The sequence below is a fragment of the Sus scrofa genome, chromosome 1 (genome assembly GCF_054392235.1).
Source record: "Sus scrofa isolate SSC_HxYL_T2T_F1_AM1 chromosome 1, Sscrofa_HxYL_maternal_Yorkshire_Landrace_v2.0, whole genome shotgun sequence".
NCBI lineage: Eukaryota > Metazoa > Chordata > Mammalia > Artiodactyla > Suidae > Sus > Sus scrofa.
The window spans coordinates 229831121-229848385 of record NC_139383.1 but is presented as its reverse complement, the minus strand read 5'-3'; the positions used below and the strand labels follow the sequence as shown (position 1 = coordinate 229848385).

Below are 17265 nucleotides of genomic sequence, written 5' to 3'. Positions count from 1 at the left end.
TGTCAGTTCCCATTACTAAACTGTTCAGCTTGAAAAAAAGGCTAGGGAGAACGAGAAAAGAAGACAGTAACAGTCAAAGATGTAGGAAAATATGAATAAAACATATTCTGGATTCTCTTTTAAAGCAGGACTTAATCCCAAGTATTTATACTCCATCCTAAAATAATCAAGCAGCTGATAGTTCTAGTAAGGAATACAGTTTTTGAAAATTTGTCAGCTGTAAATATATTAGCATATTTTGGCACATTATTATACTCAAAAAGGCAAGACAAGCATCAATTCCACCTAATTTAAGAAATCCACCTATCCTGACATTTCCTAACCTGCTGACCCTGCCTTTGAGTCTACTCACCTGCCCCTCCCAACACTCCATTCTCTAAATAACTGGTGACTAATCACAAGTTCATTATAACCATTTCTCATCTTGCAGGGCTTCAAGATATACTTGCAAGAACGATGAAGACAGTACCACCATTTCATGTTAATTTCAAAAAAAAAAAATTGTTTTCAAGACCACCCTCCCTGGAAAGGTTATAAGCATCTGCTGAAGGCTACTATTATGATCACACACTTCTTTTTTAAATTAAAGTATAGTTGGTTTACATTGTTGTGCCTGATCACAGACTTTTAAGTAACATTTATATGCACACAATCGGTATCCACACCTTTAAAAAGAATTAATAAAAATGTATTTTATAAACAAAACAACTTACCCATACATGAGAAACTTCTTAACAATATTTCTGGAATATTTAGCTTTACTTAATTCAACCAAATCACCTGAAAAATAAAATGCCTTATGATGACTGGATCACCTCATTTTGGTCCTCCAGAAACAAGGAAAGAAGAATATAAATGTGCAGTTCTGGGAACACAACTCCCTATTTGTCCCAAAGAACAAATAAAAACAGAGAAGCCTGGAGTTTCTGCTGTGGCTCAGCAAACCGGTGAAGAATCTAGTATTCATGAGGATGTAGCTCAATCCCTGACCTCACCCAGTGGGTTAAGGATCCGGCATGGCTGTGGCTGTGGTGTAGGCCAGCACTGCAGCTCAAATTTGACCCCTAGCCCAGGAACTTCCATATGCCACAGGTACACCCCTAAAAACAACAACAACAACAACAAAATAAACCAAAAGATCCTACACACTGCTTTCCCTCAAGAAAATTATTTTCCAGGACAGTGTTGGATATTTTGACAGAGAACAAGCAACTTTTTATAAATGATCACACAATTGATCTCAATATAGAAAAAATACCTCTCAGTTCTTCAAAAGCCTGTTTTCTCTGCTCTTCAGTGCCGTACTGAATGTAACATTGGATCACACGAGTTGAATCATGTGCAAACGCAATCTGGAAAAAAAGAGTTGGGGGCCTTTAGATGAATTTTCCCTGAAGATGTAAGCTGGTACCGTATTACGTTGTAGTGCTGCCTCTTTTAGAATTCCTTGTTAGAAAAAAGGTTGGGTCTTCATAGCTGATCAAACCTAGGCTACTTGGAAGCAATTTTTGTTTTAATTGTTCAGAATGGCATTCTTTGGTTTTACCCATTACCATACAGCACTGAGACAGGGATGGATTTAACTCTTTTGGAAGATTCCATCATTATAATTAAACCAAAGCTGTCTAATGATTACACACTACATTTCTTATTTCTCTGACAGTTATTTTCCCTAAAGAGGACTTTTCCAATTCAAAAATTCTATTACTCTTTGACTGCTTTAAAAAAATACAAATGGGAGATCCCATGGTGCCTCAGCGGAAATGAATCTGACTAGTATCCATGAGGATGCAGTTAGATCCCCGGCCTCACTCAGTGGGTTAAAGGTCCGGTGTTACTGTGAGCTGTGGTGTAGGTCACAGACACGGCTTGGATCTTGTGTTGCTGTGGCATAGGCTGGCAGTTGCCCCTCTGCCTAGCCTGAGAACATACATATGCCATGGGAGTGGCCCTAAAAAGACAAAGAAAGAAAGAAAAAATAAAAATGATCTAAGAATGTCTTGCTCTGGCAACCAAAGTCTTGCTACATGAATAATTATACTTAGACACGCTGGCAACTATTCTATGACCTCATCACTCCATTTCTCACACATTCATTATAACCCCTGAACATAAATCCAATTATATTCCTGGAAAAGTTGTTATATTTCAAATCTAATCCTCCATCCCAACCCCTCTCACAACTACTAGATGGATTAGACCTCATTGAAGGACATGCTGATCAATCTTCTAAAGCGATAATCAGTCATGCACAATTAATCTTTATATGGCTTAGTACTAGCCTATCTTAATAGCGCTTATTATTTGGTATGTCTTTAAATTTTTAAATTCTAACAAATCAGAAGGTGAAGGTACACCTTCATCAAAGTCATAAATTTCAGAAGAATTTCCTTAAGGAGAGATTTCCATAGATTTTTTTTTTTTTTTCTTTTTGTCTTTTTGCCTTTTTTGTTGTTGTTGTTGTTGCTATTTCTTGGGCCGCTCCCGCGGCATATGGAGGTTCCCAGGCTAGGGGTTGAATCGGAGCTGTAGCCACCGGCCTACGCCAGAGCCACAGCAACGCGGGATCCGAGCCGTGTCTGCAACCTACACCACAGCTCACGGCAACGCCGGATCGTTAACCCACTGAGCAAGGGCAGGGACCGAACCCGCAACCTCATGGTTCCTAGTTGGATTCGTTAACCACTGCGCCACGACGGGAACTCCTCCATAGATATTTTTGATAAAACTTAAAAAATCATCTTTTAAAAGTAAGATTGTTTTGTTATTATACTGATCACTTACTATGTAACCAATATATGTACTTTAAGTATATTTTCCTCATTTAGACCTCAAAGTAATCTTAAAAGTGGGTTGTTGTTATTAGCAAAGTTAACTTTATGAGAAGTTAAGGAACTTGCTATTCTCCTGACATTAAGGATGAAATTTAACTTCTCTGAGCCCAGACGTGTCAACTGTCTGACACAGATAATGACCTTGTTAAGTTAGAGGATACAAAGTATACACTGCCTAGCATATTTCCTAGCACACAGTAAATAATCAATAAACAGGCTGTTATTGTCCAAAGACAAACATATTTTAGACAGTGAGTGAGGATTTGAACATCAGACTAACCCCCAAGTCCACGGACATGCAGTAATAACTTAAGGGTAATTGGGAAAGAATCCTTAATGTAAATTATTTATGAATTGAGTATAAGAGATTACTGCTAGAGATGAGGAGGAGTTCTAACCTAAAAAGATCTTGCTGGCTTTATAAGAAAGCAGCAGCTGGGAACTTGCTATTTTAAGACAATCCTTCAAACTACAATCCATGTGTGTGTACATGGTCCGGCAAAGGCTGCCCCTCCAGGGTGTCCAGAGCCTGTTGGCTTACAAATGAATATCACCAAGGATTCCTCACCCTCACTAAGTATCACTAAGTATTTATCCAAATAACAAGAATATAAAGCAGTTTATTACAGAGGAAAATTAAATAGCAACAATGAAAATCACTTTACAACTCCCATATCGATCATATTTTATAGATCTCATCATGCTTATAAAAGGAAGGAAGAAAAGAAAGTAATCCTGTGTTTGCATCACACATACAAAATGGCCGGCAATTTAAGACGTATAAAAGGACAGAGTTCACAGCAAGACATTCTAACAAATACAAATACTGTTGAACTAAAATAGTCCTCAAGATAACTTTACATGAACACATTTATTTTAAGTAAATTATTTTAAAATGAACAGCCATCTACTTGATAGAGATCTTTTTGCAATTTCCCAGCAGTAAAGTCTCTCACTATTAAAATTTTTAGTCAGGAGTTCCCGTCCGTCGTGGCACAGCAGAAATCAATCTCACTAGGAACCATGACGTTGCGGGTTCGACCCCCGGCCTCGCTCAGTGGGTTAAGGATCTGGTGTTGCAGTGAGCTGTGGTGTAGGTTGCAGACACGACTCAGATCTGGTGTTGGCTATGGCTGTGGTGTAGGCCGGCAGCTACAGCTCCAATTAAACTCCTAGTCTGGGAACCTCCATATGCCATGGTGCAGCCCTAAAAAGACAATAAATAAATAAATAAATAAATACATAAATAAATAAAATAGAATTTTTAGTCAGTATTATAGAAGGTATTTGAAATTTGAGGCCTAATACATTAAAAACAAAAATAGTCCCACCTACTGTGAATGGTCAACTACCCTTTACGAACAGTGAGTTAATTTCAATTGTTAAAACTGCAACTATGAGTATTTAAGTAAGTAAAAGTACTTACTTACAGTAAGTACTACTTACAGTTTTAATTTTCCCTTGAATCAACTTCTGCAAATCACTCATTAACTTTACTCTTTTTTCTTTGTTGCAATCTTTTCTATAAAAGAGGCAGGAAATACAGCTTAAGTAAAGACATTATTTAAATACACAAAACCAAAAACCATACCAGAGTATATTCACCCAGTTCAGTACGATTTTTCTCTTTGAATGCAGCAAACCTCTGACATTAAAATTACTATTCCAGAGCAGCCCGAGAAAAGTAATTTTCTCCAAGGCAGAAACTCATCTCACAAGGTATAATTTTATGCATCAATCTAAATCTTAACAGCCAGGACTTCAAAAATAAAGAAAATAATAAAACAAGTCCAAGACACCAAATACTCAAGTATTTCAACACCTAGCTGGTAAGAAATTACCCTTCATTTTCTCAGAAATTTCTCAAGGATGTCAAATCCATTTTAACTCTCATACATTTTCATAAACAGACCTAACGCCATCCTAATGATCCCACACGCTTCTGCAGTGGGCAGACATCCAAACACTGATGCCTCAACTGGAGTGTTATGAGTACTCCCTAAATAACCCAAGTGCTATGTCATTTATTTTAGGACATCTCACTATTTATGAGGTACACTGCTACTCCCACATCATCTGAAAGGGCCTGATAAAGATGCCATTAGGTAACATTACCTTCTTAGGATCTCCCAGATCTGCTTTGCCCGAACAACAATGTCATAGTTGGCTTTATCACTGAGTTGCCTGCTCTGCTTCAGTTCTTTCTTCTTCTTTTTGAACTCATCCCATTTGGGTTTCTTGGCTGCTGAACCTAGTCATTACAGAAATTATTTTCAATTAAGTTTAACATTCTCAGTGCCATAAACAAGTATGTATTAGATGCATATGGCAATCACTAAGCAAAATCAATATTCACTGTGGAAACTAGAGGGGGGAAAACATTCATTCCCTATCAACTTTTGAACTTTAGGTATAATTAGTTGTAAACGAAAACAAAAATTAGTCAAAGTAAAAATAGAAAAAAAATATTAAAAAATTCACTGTTTTCAGTGCTGTTATATATTAAGTAATTTAATTCTTAGAACAACCTGATGAGATGAGTACTATTATTATCCCCTTTCATGTCAGAGTAACAAAGGCACTTAGCAGTTAAGTTCTTTAACTAAGGTCATACAACTCCAAAGTGGTAGAGCCAGGATTCAAACCCAGTTATGGTTCTAATTTAATTCTCTGCTGTCTCTTATTCATGACAATATACACAACCAAAATTTCTAAGTTCTCTACACCTAGGGTCATGCTATAAAACTCATTTATCTTCCTACTGGTTATTTTTTTGTCTTCACAATCTAAGTAACTTATTAAATGAATAAAAAGGCCCATAAGGTCAAACAACATGGATATTATTTACATGAGTACCCTGAAAAGAACCCTTAGGAGAATTCATTATTTCTAAATGGCTCTTTCTCTGATTATAAAATACACCCATCTGATGTTCCTGTCGTGGCTCAATGGCTAACGAATCCGACTAGGAACCATGAGGTTGCGGGTTCAATCTCTGGCCTTGCTCAGCGGGTTAAGGATCTGGCGTTGCCGTGAGCCGTGGTGTAGGTTGCAGACACAGCTCGGATCCCACATTGCTATGGCTCTGGCGTAGGCTGACAGCTACAGCTCTGATGAGACTCCTAGCCTGGGAACCTCCATATGCCTCAGGAGTGGCCCTAGAAAAGGCAAAAAGCCCCCCCCCCCAAAAAAAAAGAAAGAAAAGAAAAAAAGAAAATACACTCATTATAAAACCTTTGGAAAAATGTAAAAAACAAAATCTTCCTATAATCTCAAAACCTAGGAGTTAACATTTTATTCCCTCTTGACTTCTCTTTTATTTATTTTTTTTTTTTTTTTGGCTTTTTTTGGCTTTTCAGGGCCACACCCACGGTATATGGAGGTTCCCAGGCTAAGGGTCCAATTGGAGTTATAGCTGCTGGCCTATGCCACAGTCATGCAGGATCTGAGCCACGTCTGCAACCTACACCACAGCCCATGGCAACACCGGATCCTTAACCCACTGAGAGAGGCCAGGGATCAAACCCACCACCTTATGGTTCCTAGTCAGATTCACTTCCGCTGCACCATGATGGGAACTCCCCTTCTTGACTTCTCCCCACACGTTTTATATTAATTTCCTTTAAAAGTTGAAAATCATACTGTCTTTGTATAAACATTATGTTGAAAGCGTTCTTCCATGAAATCTAATATTCCCCAAGAATATAATTTTTAATTGCATACAATATACTACCATGTATTTAACTATTCCCCTTACTGCTCATTTATTTATTCTCAGACTGATAATAGAGGATTCCAGGCAACAGAGAGCATATTTACTATTAATATTCGGACACCATATACTATACAGCAGAGGATAATAACTGATCCAGAGCTCATTTAATTCCACAAATATTTAGGCACCCTTGTAGTAAATATAACTAACTTTGGGGATGCCTTCCAGTATCCAATCCTCCTCAGCTGCTGGTATAAAAATCTGAGCAAATATAAGATCAGAGTTCCATTTTGATTTGCTGGAAACTTATCAAAAGGAATCAAAGCTATGCTATGATAAGAATGTGTATGCATTTAAAACGCTGGGGTCAAGAACTCCAGAAGGGGAAGAAAGATTTAGGACCCATTAGAGAAGCTAGGAAAGAGAAGATGGAAGAGAAGGGGAAAGAGAAAAAATGGGGGCAAGAGCATGAAAGAACACTGCAGGTCTAGTGAGAAATAATGAAAATTTCCCTTCTTTCCTTTCTCTCTACATTCCTGTTTTAAAGCTGCTGTCCCTTTGGTGAGCAGACTTAGGCAGAGCAGAGCAGGGACCAGGGCTAAAGGACTGAACTGAAAAGGACCCATGGCCATGGTCACAGCTGGCAACAAAGGAGCAGTATCAGGATATACCATTTTGGAGAAAAAGAATGAAAGATGCCAGAAAATTCCATGATGCTGCAGAGAAGGTGTATGTACGTCAGCACATGTACCCCGGAAACTGAGAGTGTGAGATCAGCGCAGTACAATGCATAGCAAGGGCAGGCTGTACAACAGATGGCAAAGCTCTGGGTTAGAGACAACCCAACCCCTAGAATATCAGGATGGAGAGATTAGTAGTTTGTTTCAGTAGACAAAGAGGAGGCTTGTCAGCACTTCTCATTAGCAACCTATCCTGAACCAAATCAAGTCAAATCCAGCACACATATACCAGACCTTCTCTGGAACTGTTTTACCAGCTCTGAGCCATCTGATGGATAGATGGTATTAGATTAGCCTAAGCTCTGTGAAGGGTCTATATGTTTCTTGTTCACCAGGATATCCTTAGCCAAGGTGGATATTTAGCTGGGACACACGGGTCATTTAGGGCCAGCATATATGTGCGTAAGTTGGGTCCGGTACCCTTGCTGGTTATTCTTTCCACTGTCCCTGAGGTCAGTACACAGAAAACTCAAGTATCTGTTTGCTGAATGAATAAGTTCATTAAGTTTAGCCTACAGAAAGGAGTGTTTTATTGAGATTCCAATGTATAAAGCCACCACTGGGTGAATTCAACAAGGGCCCAGAAGTAAGGAATTCTAAGTATCAGAGGACAATTTTCACCAGAGAAAATCAATCCCATCTACTCCCCCACCTCCTACCCCAAATGCTGTCTGTCAAGGAGCAAGAAGGTGTCTAGCAGACTTCCAGAGTCCCTATGCCCAGAGGTTCAGAAAAGAGCACAGGCCAGGCAAGGCTGCTGCAAAAACTATGCCAGAGGAACCAGTGCTTACCATCATTTTTACTGTCTGGCTGGATTTTTCTCTTCCTGTTGAATTTATTTCCCTGCTGGAATTTGTTCTTTGGTATTTTATCCCCTTGCTGCTTGTTCTTGAACTGCTTCACACCTTTTTTCCCAGGTTTTGTGGCACTCTTCTCAAAGTTCTTAGATGTGATTTTAGGTTCACCTTCCTTAACAACTTTTTGGGGGAATGTCTTTGAAGAACCAGAACCTAGTGACAATAATAAATAATTATTAGTTCAACCATTCTGAGTCTAGATCTTTTATCCACCTAGTTATATTTGTTACAGAAAATTACACACTCCTTGGTGAAACATGCCTAGTCTTACTCAGACATATGGAGCAGAGCAGGACTTAAAAAAAAAAAAAAAAAAAATCAAAAAACTTTAAAAGTTTCTCTGACTTTAAAATTATAATATAGGTTCATTATAGAAAACCTACAAAGTAGAAATATACATAATAGTCCAATTCTAGAGACAAACACTGTTGCCAATTAGGTTTATTCCTGTTTTAAGCATAGAGTCAAGATGGGATATTACTTATGTGTCTGTGTGTGTGTGTGTGTGTGTGTGTGTATACACATGCATTCAGTGGTTCAGTACCACAATAAAAGTCTAGAAAGAAAACGAACATTTAGGAGTTCCCATTGTGGCTCAGAGGATTAAGGACCCAACATTGTGAGGATATGGGTTCGATCCTTGGCCTTGCTCCATGGGTTGAGGATCTGGCATTGCCACAAGATGCAGCACAGGTTGCAAATGCAACTTGGATCTGGTACTGCTGTGGTTGTGGCGTGGACTGCAGCTGCAGCTCCAATTCAACCCCTGGCCTGGGAACTTCCAAGTCACAGGTGTGGCCATTTAAAAACAAACAAAAAATTTTAAATTTGGAAAGTTTATCATACAGACAAATTTAAAATGTTTGTTTTTCAAAATTTCTAGTGTTGAAAAATTTTTTCCTAAGCCTATAAAAAGGTTGTTTGATAAAACTCTTCTGTGGTTAACAAAGATCGCAAATACCCAAAGAAAGAGATGAAAACCCCGAGAGCTCTGCCCTAAGACTGCTGCAAGAGAAAAAACAAAGACTGCTTAGGAAACTAGTCATTTACACAATTCTTGATTTTCCTACTTTGCAATACTGACACCTGATGGAATAATAAAGACATCACACTTAGAAATCCTGAAGATAGAGTATTTGGCTTACCAGCAGATGTACTCATCAGCCTCAATTTATTCAATGTTAAAATAAAATGTTGTGGGGAATTAGTGTGACTAAAATGAGGGAAAAGCATCACTAGCTGAGATAAAGGGTCTTTCACAAGTATAACATCCACCAATCATCCTGGCAATTTCCTAAAGGTCTAAGTTTCACAGGGAACATGCAAAATCATATAGAGTAACTCCGGCTTTTTCCTATTTTAATCCTAACTCTAACCCAAGAAGATGTTGGAAGCTGCCACATGCCCCCTCATCCCACCAACCCCCTCCCTCCAAGGGCAATGGGAAATATGTTTTGGCTACCTTACCATTGTTTTTATGAAATCTGTTTTTTTCTTGTGACGTCTTTGTACCTTTTCCTGTGAATTTTTTTTTCCCTTTGACTTCCATCATAGCAACTCTGGAAAACAAAGACAAAATCCAAAAGGATGACTGAATTGCTCTCAAGAGCCATCAAGTGGTCATTGCTGTATTTGCTCCTTGAGGTCACCGATGCAGGACAAATTATCTGCATACGGCAAAAGCACACCAGAGTCCAAGAACTACGCAATCCCTGCTTCTAAGATTGTAAAACTGAAAATAGACCGGATACCAATACAAAAACTAAATATACACACACACATACCTTGGCTAATATGTGATGTTTGGGAGGCAACATTTCCGCAATGGCTAAAAATAGACTCTTATTTGCACTCAACATGATACAACTGTCAGTTTTTGCATTTCTTCCAACCTGGGAAGACTTTGTGAAAAGAAACTGACAGTATTACCATTTGATTTCTTGATCTCTACCCTAAAAAGCCAGGAACAAACAATACACTACACTTATCACATACTCAAATTTAATGAAAGAAAATAAACAGATTATTTAAAAGTTCCCCATATAACCCAAGGTAGATAAAACAAAAACTTCAAATGTTTAATTTGTTATTCTTTTAAAGGGAAACAAGTAAATATCAAGGACCTCCAAAATACCATTGTTGACATACTTAATACTTCATTTTAAAGGAATCTACCTAACTGATTACCTCTGGGAAGAAATCCCACTGGGCACAGGGCAAACAAAAGGTAACCCCTCAGCTGCCCAAGGCTCCTGAAAGCAGTAGAATGTATCAAGAGCAAGTTACTATGTTTCGCTTGCCTATTTCTATACCTTCCAAAGTTGGATATTCAACTCATTTCAAAATTTCTCAAGTTTACCTTGTAGAGTAGATGCTGGGGATCCCCTAGACAATATTACTAGATAAGAGTTTTCCACTAAGGAATAACAAAATTTTCAAGTTATTGGAGTTCTTGTCGTGGCCCAGTGGTTAATGAATCCGACTAGGAACCACGAGGTTGCAGGTTCAATCCCTGGCCTTGCTCAGTGGGTTAAGGATTCAGCGTTGCCATGAGCTGTGGTCTAGGTTGCAGACTCAGCTTGGATCCCACGTTGCTGTGGCTCTGGCGTAGGCCGGCGGCTACAGCTCCAATTTGACCCCTAGCCTGGGAACCTCCATACGCCGTGGGAGCGGCCCAAGAAATGGCAAAAAGACAAAAAAAAAAAAAAAAAAAATTTCAAGTTATTATTAGTTCTAAGAGAAAAGAAGGGTTCTGGGGTGACATGTATTTGGGAAACAGAAGAAAATATTTAATGAGGATTCTTTAAGAAAAGGCAGATTTCTTTAATTTGCTAATATAAGCTATTAATCACCACGCACAAACTAAAGTAGGCAGGATTTTTCCAACCAGGGTTGAACCACTTTTTCCTGGAGTATCTCAAGGGGCCACAGCATCTCAAAGAACAGGCTGGGAAATGGATGGTCCCTGAATGGTTGTTTCCTGAGGTCATTAACAACTGCAGGGTCACTGTCACTTGGCTATAGCCTTCATAAACACATCCACATCCTTTGCTCTTCTGTGCATGCAGTTTTCTCCAAATCCATTTAATGACATATTTTCTCTGTATTTTTGTTTTAACTTATTTATTTTTGCATATTTTAAAATTATAGTTGATTTACAATGTTGTGCTAATTTGTGCTGTATAGCAAAGTGACCCAGTCATACATACATACACATTCCCTTTCTTATATTATCTTTCATCTTGGTCTATACCAAGAGATCAAATATAGTCCCCTGTGCTATACATTAACTTTTTATTTTGATATAATTTTAGCTTTAGAGAAGAGTTGGGAAAGGTACACAGAAAGTTCCAGTATATCCCTCAGTTCCCCCCAACATTAACATCTTACCAAGATGCATTTACCAAAGCTAAGAAATAACGCTAGTATAATGCTATTAAAATTTTGGATTTAGCCAGTTTTTCCACTACCGTCTTTTTTCAAGATACACTGTGTTTAATCATCAAGTCTTCCTAGTTTCCACCAATCTGTGACAATTTCTCAGTCTTGTTTCTCACCACCAAAACACTTACAAGTACTGGTCAGGCATTCTGTAGAAAATCCTGTATTTGTACATGGTCTGACATCTTCCCATGGTTTGACTGATGTTGTGGATTTGGGGGATGAATACCACAGAGGTAAATTGCCCTTCTCATCAAGTCATATTAGGAGAAGCATGATATCTATATGAATACTGATATGAACTCGATCATTTGGTTAAGGGAGTGTTTGCCAGGTTTCAATACTATAAAGTTACTAAATTTCCCTTTTCATACTCTACTTATTAGAAGCAAGTCACTAAATTCGGCTCAAACTGAAGGGGAGGGGAATTAAGCGCCACTTCCTAGAGCAAGGAATATTAAAGAATCTGTTTGAATCAATACATTAAAATCCCCACAGCAATTAATAAATTTCTTGGACGATATATTTTGAGATCATGCACATACCCTGTGTTGCCCACTGACTTCAGCATTCTCTGATGGCTCCTGCCTGCAGCAATTACTGTGGTGTTTTAACGGTTATTTTCTATTCCCCTCCTTACTTCTACCATTATTACATTCGTCTGTAGGGAAAAGTTATTCCTTCTCCTCATTTATTTAATCATTTATTTACATCAGTATGGTCTCATAGACATTTTACTACTTGGGTTATGAACTAATAATATCTGTATTTTGTTGCTTAAATTGTTCCAGCTTGGGAATCTCCAAGGTTGCTTCTGTGTTCTTTCAACATGGTCTACCCTTTTCTTTTCCGTTTTAGCATGTCCTTAATTCCTAGCACTTGTTCCAAGTATACCTTTTATTTTCCCTGCATGAGCCCTAAAATGACCCATTTCTTCAAGGAACCTGAGTTCCTTTTATTGAGATCTGAGTGCTAAATGTGCTTGTCACTGGGGTGTCACTACTCCTTGGTCTTCTCCCCAGACAAGGCTCGGTAATATATGTATATATTAGCCCATGTGTACAGACACATGTATTTCTGTAACTATTAAGTTCATACTGGTATCTCCAACTCTAATCACATGCTAAAATCTTCCTCTCCTGCTTATGTGTAACCTTTTCTTTGACAGTCAGAAACTCACCTCACAGTATCTATAATTTATTTGTGTATTAGTTAACTCTACCACACATGTAATTTCAGAATTGCTAACATATGGTACCTAGGTACCTACATGAGAAACAAATACCTATGATATGGTGTTTATTTACAGTTATTTTTGTCTTTTCCCTCACAGTATCCATTCAAAATGCTGCTTTCCAAAGTTACTTAAGTCAACTCTCTTCCCCCCACTTTTTCAGTGAAGTTATCTTATACATTATATCTAACTATCACTAGTTAGAATGATTTTGTTCCAGTCTGCACTCCATTTTCAGACATGTCAGTTGACTTTCTTTTCATCTATATATAGTCAAGTTCATTCTTTTTGGTGTACAGTGCTGATTCGACAGAGTCATGTATCCTCCACTGCAGCACAACAGAACTGTCCCACAGCTCCTAAAAGTCCCCAGGGGAGGTCCCTTTGTGATCATCCTCTCCTAGCTCTCTTGGAAATGACTGATCTATTTTCCCACCCTCTAGTTTTGTGTCTTTTCAAAAATATCATATAAATGGAATCAGACAATGTATATAGCCTTTGGGATATTGCTTCTTTCAACTGAGCAAAATGCATTTGCTTGGGGATCCTGTACTATCACATTCCAGCATCTTGAAATCATCTCCTCTTTTTCCCCTCCATCTATTATGTTATTCAGGCTCTTTATCTCTTGTTCAGATTGTTTTCCATTGTTAGATTCAATGTGCTATGATCTGCTCTGTGCTGCCTGATTAATCTTCCACTAATACATCTATTTCATGTTATTTCCCTGCTCTAATACCTTCAAAAGTTTCCACTGTCTACAGGAAGAATTTCAAAATCAGACTGGCATTCATAGGCATTTCAAACTTGATCCTAATTTACTCTCATCACAAATACCACACTGAAGCCAATTTTACTCCCTCAGTATTCTCTTTCAAATATTGGAGCCAAACTTTAAAGCCATTCTCTATCAAAATACATCCTACTCATCCTTCAAATCCAGCCTAAATTATAATTACTTATCATACTTATCATTCCTCCTTCAAACGCCTTCTTTCTCTTTCAAATGATTCTCTTTATTCCTATGACTTTTTTTTTTTTTTTTTGCTTTTTAGGTCCACACCAATGTTAGTTTCTAGGCTAGGGGTCGAATTGGAGCTATTGCTACAAGCCTGCACCACAGCAACGTCAAATCCAAGCCACGTCTATGACCTACACCACAGATCGCAGCAATGCTGGATCCCCAACCCACTGAGCAAGGCCAGGGATTGAACCTGCATCTTCATGGATACTAGTCAGATTTGTTTCTGCTGCACCACAACGGGAACTCCCTATGACACATTTTAATATATGTGCTGCTGAAGAGAGCACTCCTATGACACATTTTGATGGCCTTCTTATAACTTGACACGTTGGACTTGAAATGTATGGAATATCTACAGACTATGTGCTAGAAAGCTAAGGGATTTTTTTAAAACTATATACCCAAAATAAATAAATAAAAATGTAATACAGCAGAGGAGACAGGCAAGCAGAAAACTAAAACACAACATAGTTAAGCATTCTAACTGAAGTATATAAAAAGTGTTCAAAAAGCCACAGAGCTGAGAGAGCCCAATTCTGCCTTCTGAAGGAAAATAACAGGTTTCCCAGAGATAGAGGAACGTGTGATTGATCTTTACTCCTTTTGGCGGTCAGGTTCAGCATTGCACTTTGAAAGTACTGACCATTGAAAACCCAACTTCTAAATGCTGGCATTCCTCAAGTCTTCTCTCTATACACATCTCTCAAGGGGATTTCATCCAGTCCCATGGCTTTCTGTGCTGGACCCTTAAATTATTTCTCCCTTAGGAGTATCTTCTTGGACTCCAGACACGTATTGGAGTATCTTCTTGGACTCCAGACATGTATTCTAACTACCCACTTGAAACTTCCATTTATGTGTCTAATAAGCATCTTACACTTAACGTATACAAAATATAATTCTTTATATGTCTGCAGCACCTCAGTCACAGCTGTGGCTCAGATTCAACCCCTCGCCTGGGAACTTTCACATGCTGTGGGTGTAGCCAAAAAACAAAAAAAAAACAAACACTCCGCCTGGAAACAAAAATGTCCTCATCTATTTTTCCCCATTTCAGCATTGGCTCATCACCCACTCCAGTGGTCAAGTAAGAAGAGGAAACCCAAGATTTACCTGTGATAGTTTGTCTCCCTTGTCTGCTACATTCAATCCTTCACTAAGTCCTCTTAAATCCCCTTTAGTAACTTTAACTGACCCTCTAACCCTCCAACTTCAATCTCCACTACCACCACCCTGATCCAAACCATCGTCAATAATCTCTATATAATACATTCTATATGAAATACACTACATAATTATACAGACTATATAATAACTACACGCACTATATAATAATACAAATTACTACACATTATCTGAAGAGAACCGGGACCTGCTTCTCCCTTGCTTGTAAGTTTTCACTGTGTTGTACAAATGGGAATATTCTCCCATTGTAAAGAAAATCCATACTCCTAGCAAGCACTGACTCCCAAGCCCTACAGAACCTCCCACCCACCCATTTAACTTTGTCTTGTATCGCTGTACTTCTGGCTCACTACTCTGGCTTCGCTTCTACAGTTTCCACCTGAAGGACTTAGCCCAAGTTACTGTCTCTGCTGAAAGTGGTTTTCCCTGCGCTTCCAGATCCCAGGGTGGCCTCTTGTCATGCTCTGGATCTCGGCTTACTTCCCCCAAACACCCCCATCCTCCAGCTGAGCACTAAATTCGTTTCCCTCCCAACGCTTACAACTTGCAACCGTACATTCAGAGTGTAAACTGGGCACCCAGTCAAATATATGACAGAAAAGCTGAAAGCTACTAGCACACGCTGGGATTTTAGAGGCTGAAGGTAGTTCAAGTTAACCCAGCATTCTCAAGACAGCGAGATAGGGAGAGAAGTAAACCTGCTTTGGCAGTCAGGCTCCCATAAGACCTAAAACTCCCAGAGTAGAAAAAGCCATAGAAGATCAACCGGCGGATGACAGATGTGAACACCTCTATCCGAGAGACCCTCCCACTCCAGCGCCGGCGAGGGAACAAAGCCCTCCCGGGATCTGCAGCGGAGCGCGCTACACTCACCACACACGTGCGGGTCCGGGAAGCACGGGTCCTGGACCCACCGCGAGGACTTCCGCTTCCTAGCCCAGCCCCGCCCCTGTCTCCCTTTACCTTCTTCCGCAGCGGCGCTACGGTTAAGGGGAGGGAATTATCCAGAAAAACGGAAATTCGGCGTTGCTATTGGTCCGCTCTTACTTATATCTCATCGAGAGGCGCGAGGACTGAGCCACAAAGAGTTTTGGCCCTGGAAAGGACCCGTGGGGCGAAGACGGGATAACGGCTCCTGAAAGTGACGTCATTAACCCTGTCTTTCCCGGGAGGAGCTGGAGCTTTTCGCAAGGGCTCACCAATTGTGGCAGCGGAGAACTTGGCGCCACTAAACTGTAGGGGGAATTGAGGCTTAAACAGTTAAGAATTTTAGAATGGTTCATTCGCATCCTTTCTGGTATTCTAGAGGGGAGGATTAAAGGGATATGTCCGGAATCGGCTTGTATTGCGATCTCGGCTTTTTCTTCTGCTTGTTAGCTGCGTGGCTTACGACAAATGGCTGAATTTCTTTGAACCTTGGTTACTTGATCAAATAGCGATGGCTGTCATGTATGGAAAAAGCCTAGTACAGTGAATGATTGATAAATGTTTAACATTTTAAACGTCTGCCCTTCCGTCCAGAATGCAGTTATCCCACTATCCACTTAAGGAGATGAGACTGTAGTTAGGCTGCTACCTCATTTTGCAGGTGCAATGGGGTCAAACTTGGTCCGGTCAAACAACAGAATTTATTCTCTAATTGTTCTGGAGGCTAGAAGTTGGAAATCATGCTGTTAGAGAGTTTGTGCACCTTCTTCAGCCTCTAGGGAACAACTTTGTGCCTCTTTCCGCTTCTTGCGGTTCCAGACTTTCCTTGGCTTGGGCCGCTCCAGTCTCTGCCTCTGTCTTCACATGACTTTTTCTTCTATGTTTTCTCCTTTCCTATGTGTTTGTTTTTTTTTTTTTTTTCTTTTTTCTTTCTTTCTTTTTTTTTTTTTTTTTTTGTCTTTATGTCTTTTCTAGGGCTGCACCCCCAGCATGTGGAGGTTCCCAGGCTAGGGGTCTAATCGGAGCTGTAGACACCCGGCCTACACCGGAGCCACAGCCACCCCCACGCCAGATCCGAGCCGCGTCTGCGACCTACACCACAGCCTACCGCAACGCCGGATCCTTAACCCACTGAGCGAGGCCAGGGATCAAACCCACAACCTCATGGTTCCTAGTCGGATTCGTTATCCACTGAGCCATCCTTTTCTATGTGTTGTAAAGGCACTTGTCTGTTTATTGAATTTAGGATCCCTCAGGATAATCAGGGATGATCACATTTAGATGTCTTTACTTAATTACATATGCAAA

At 39.5% G+C, this 17265-nt stretch overlaps 1 protein-coding gene across 4 annotated transcripts in view; it reads right to left on the bottom strand.

Moving 5' to 3' along the window:
- Positions 1 to 16167, bottom strand: part of PUM3 (pumilio RNA binding family member 3) — a 44890-nt gene extending 28723 nt beyond the window's left edge. For 2 of the 4 annotated variants that reach the window (XR_014841701.1, XM_001927669.8), the window contains exons 1-7: positions 15904 to 15964; positions 9614 to 9705; positions 8081 to 8299; positions 4950 to 5085; positions 4281 to 4356; positions 1259 to 1352; positions 714 to 780 (exon numbers count right to left, since the gene is read on the bottom strand). Coding sequence is in view for 3 of the 4 variants with exons in the window: in XM_001927669.8 (XP_001927704.4) it covers positions 714 to 780; positions 1259 to 1352; positions 4281 to 4356; positions 4950 to 5085; positions 8081 to 8299; positions 9614 to 9698 (677 nt within the window). In the remaining variant the exon portion in view is untranslated. Of the gene's footprint in view, positions 1 to 713; positions 781 to 1258; positions 1353 to 4280; positions 4357 to 4949; positions 5086 to 8080; positions 8300 to 9613; positions 9706 to 15728; positions 15965 to 15993 lie in introns of those variants that run through there. The other 2 variants (XM_085018917.1, XM_085018924.1) reach the window with 2 other exon arrangements.
- Positions 16168 to 17265: the final 1098 nt, after the last annotated feature.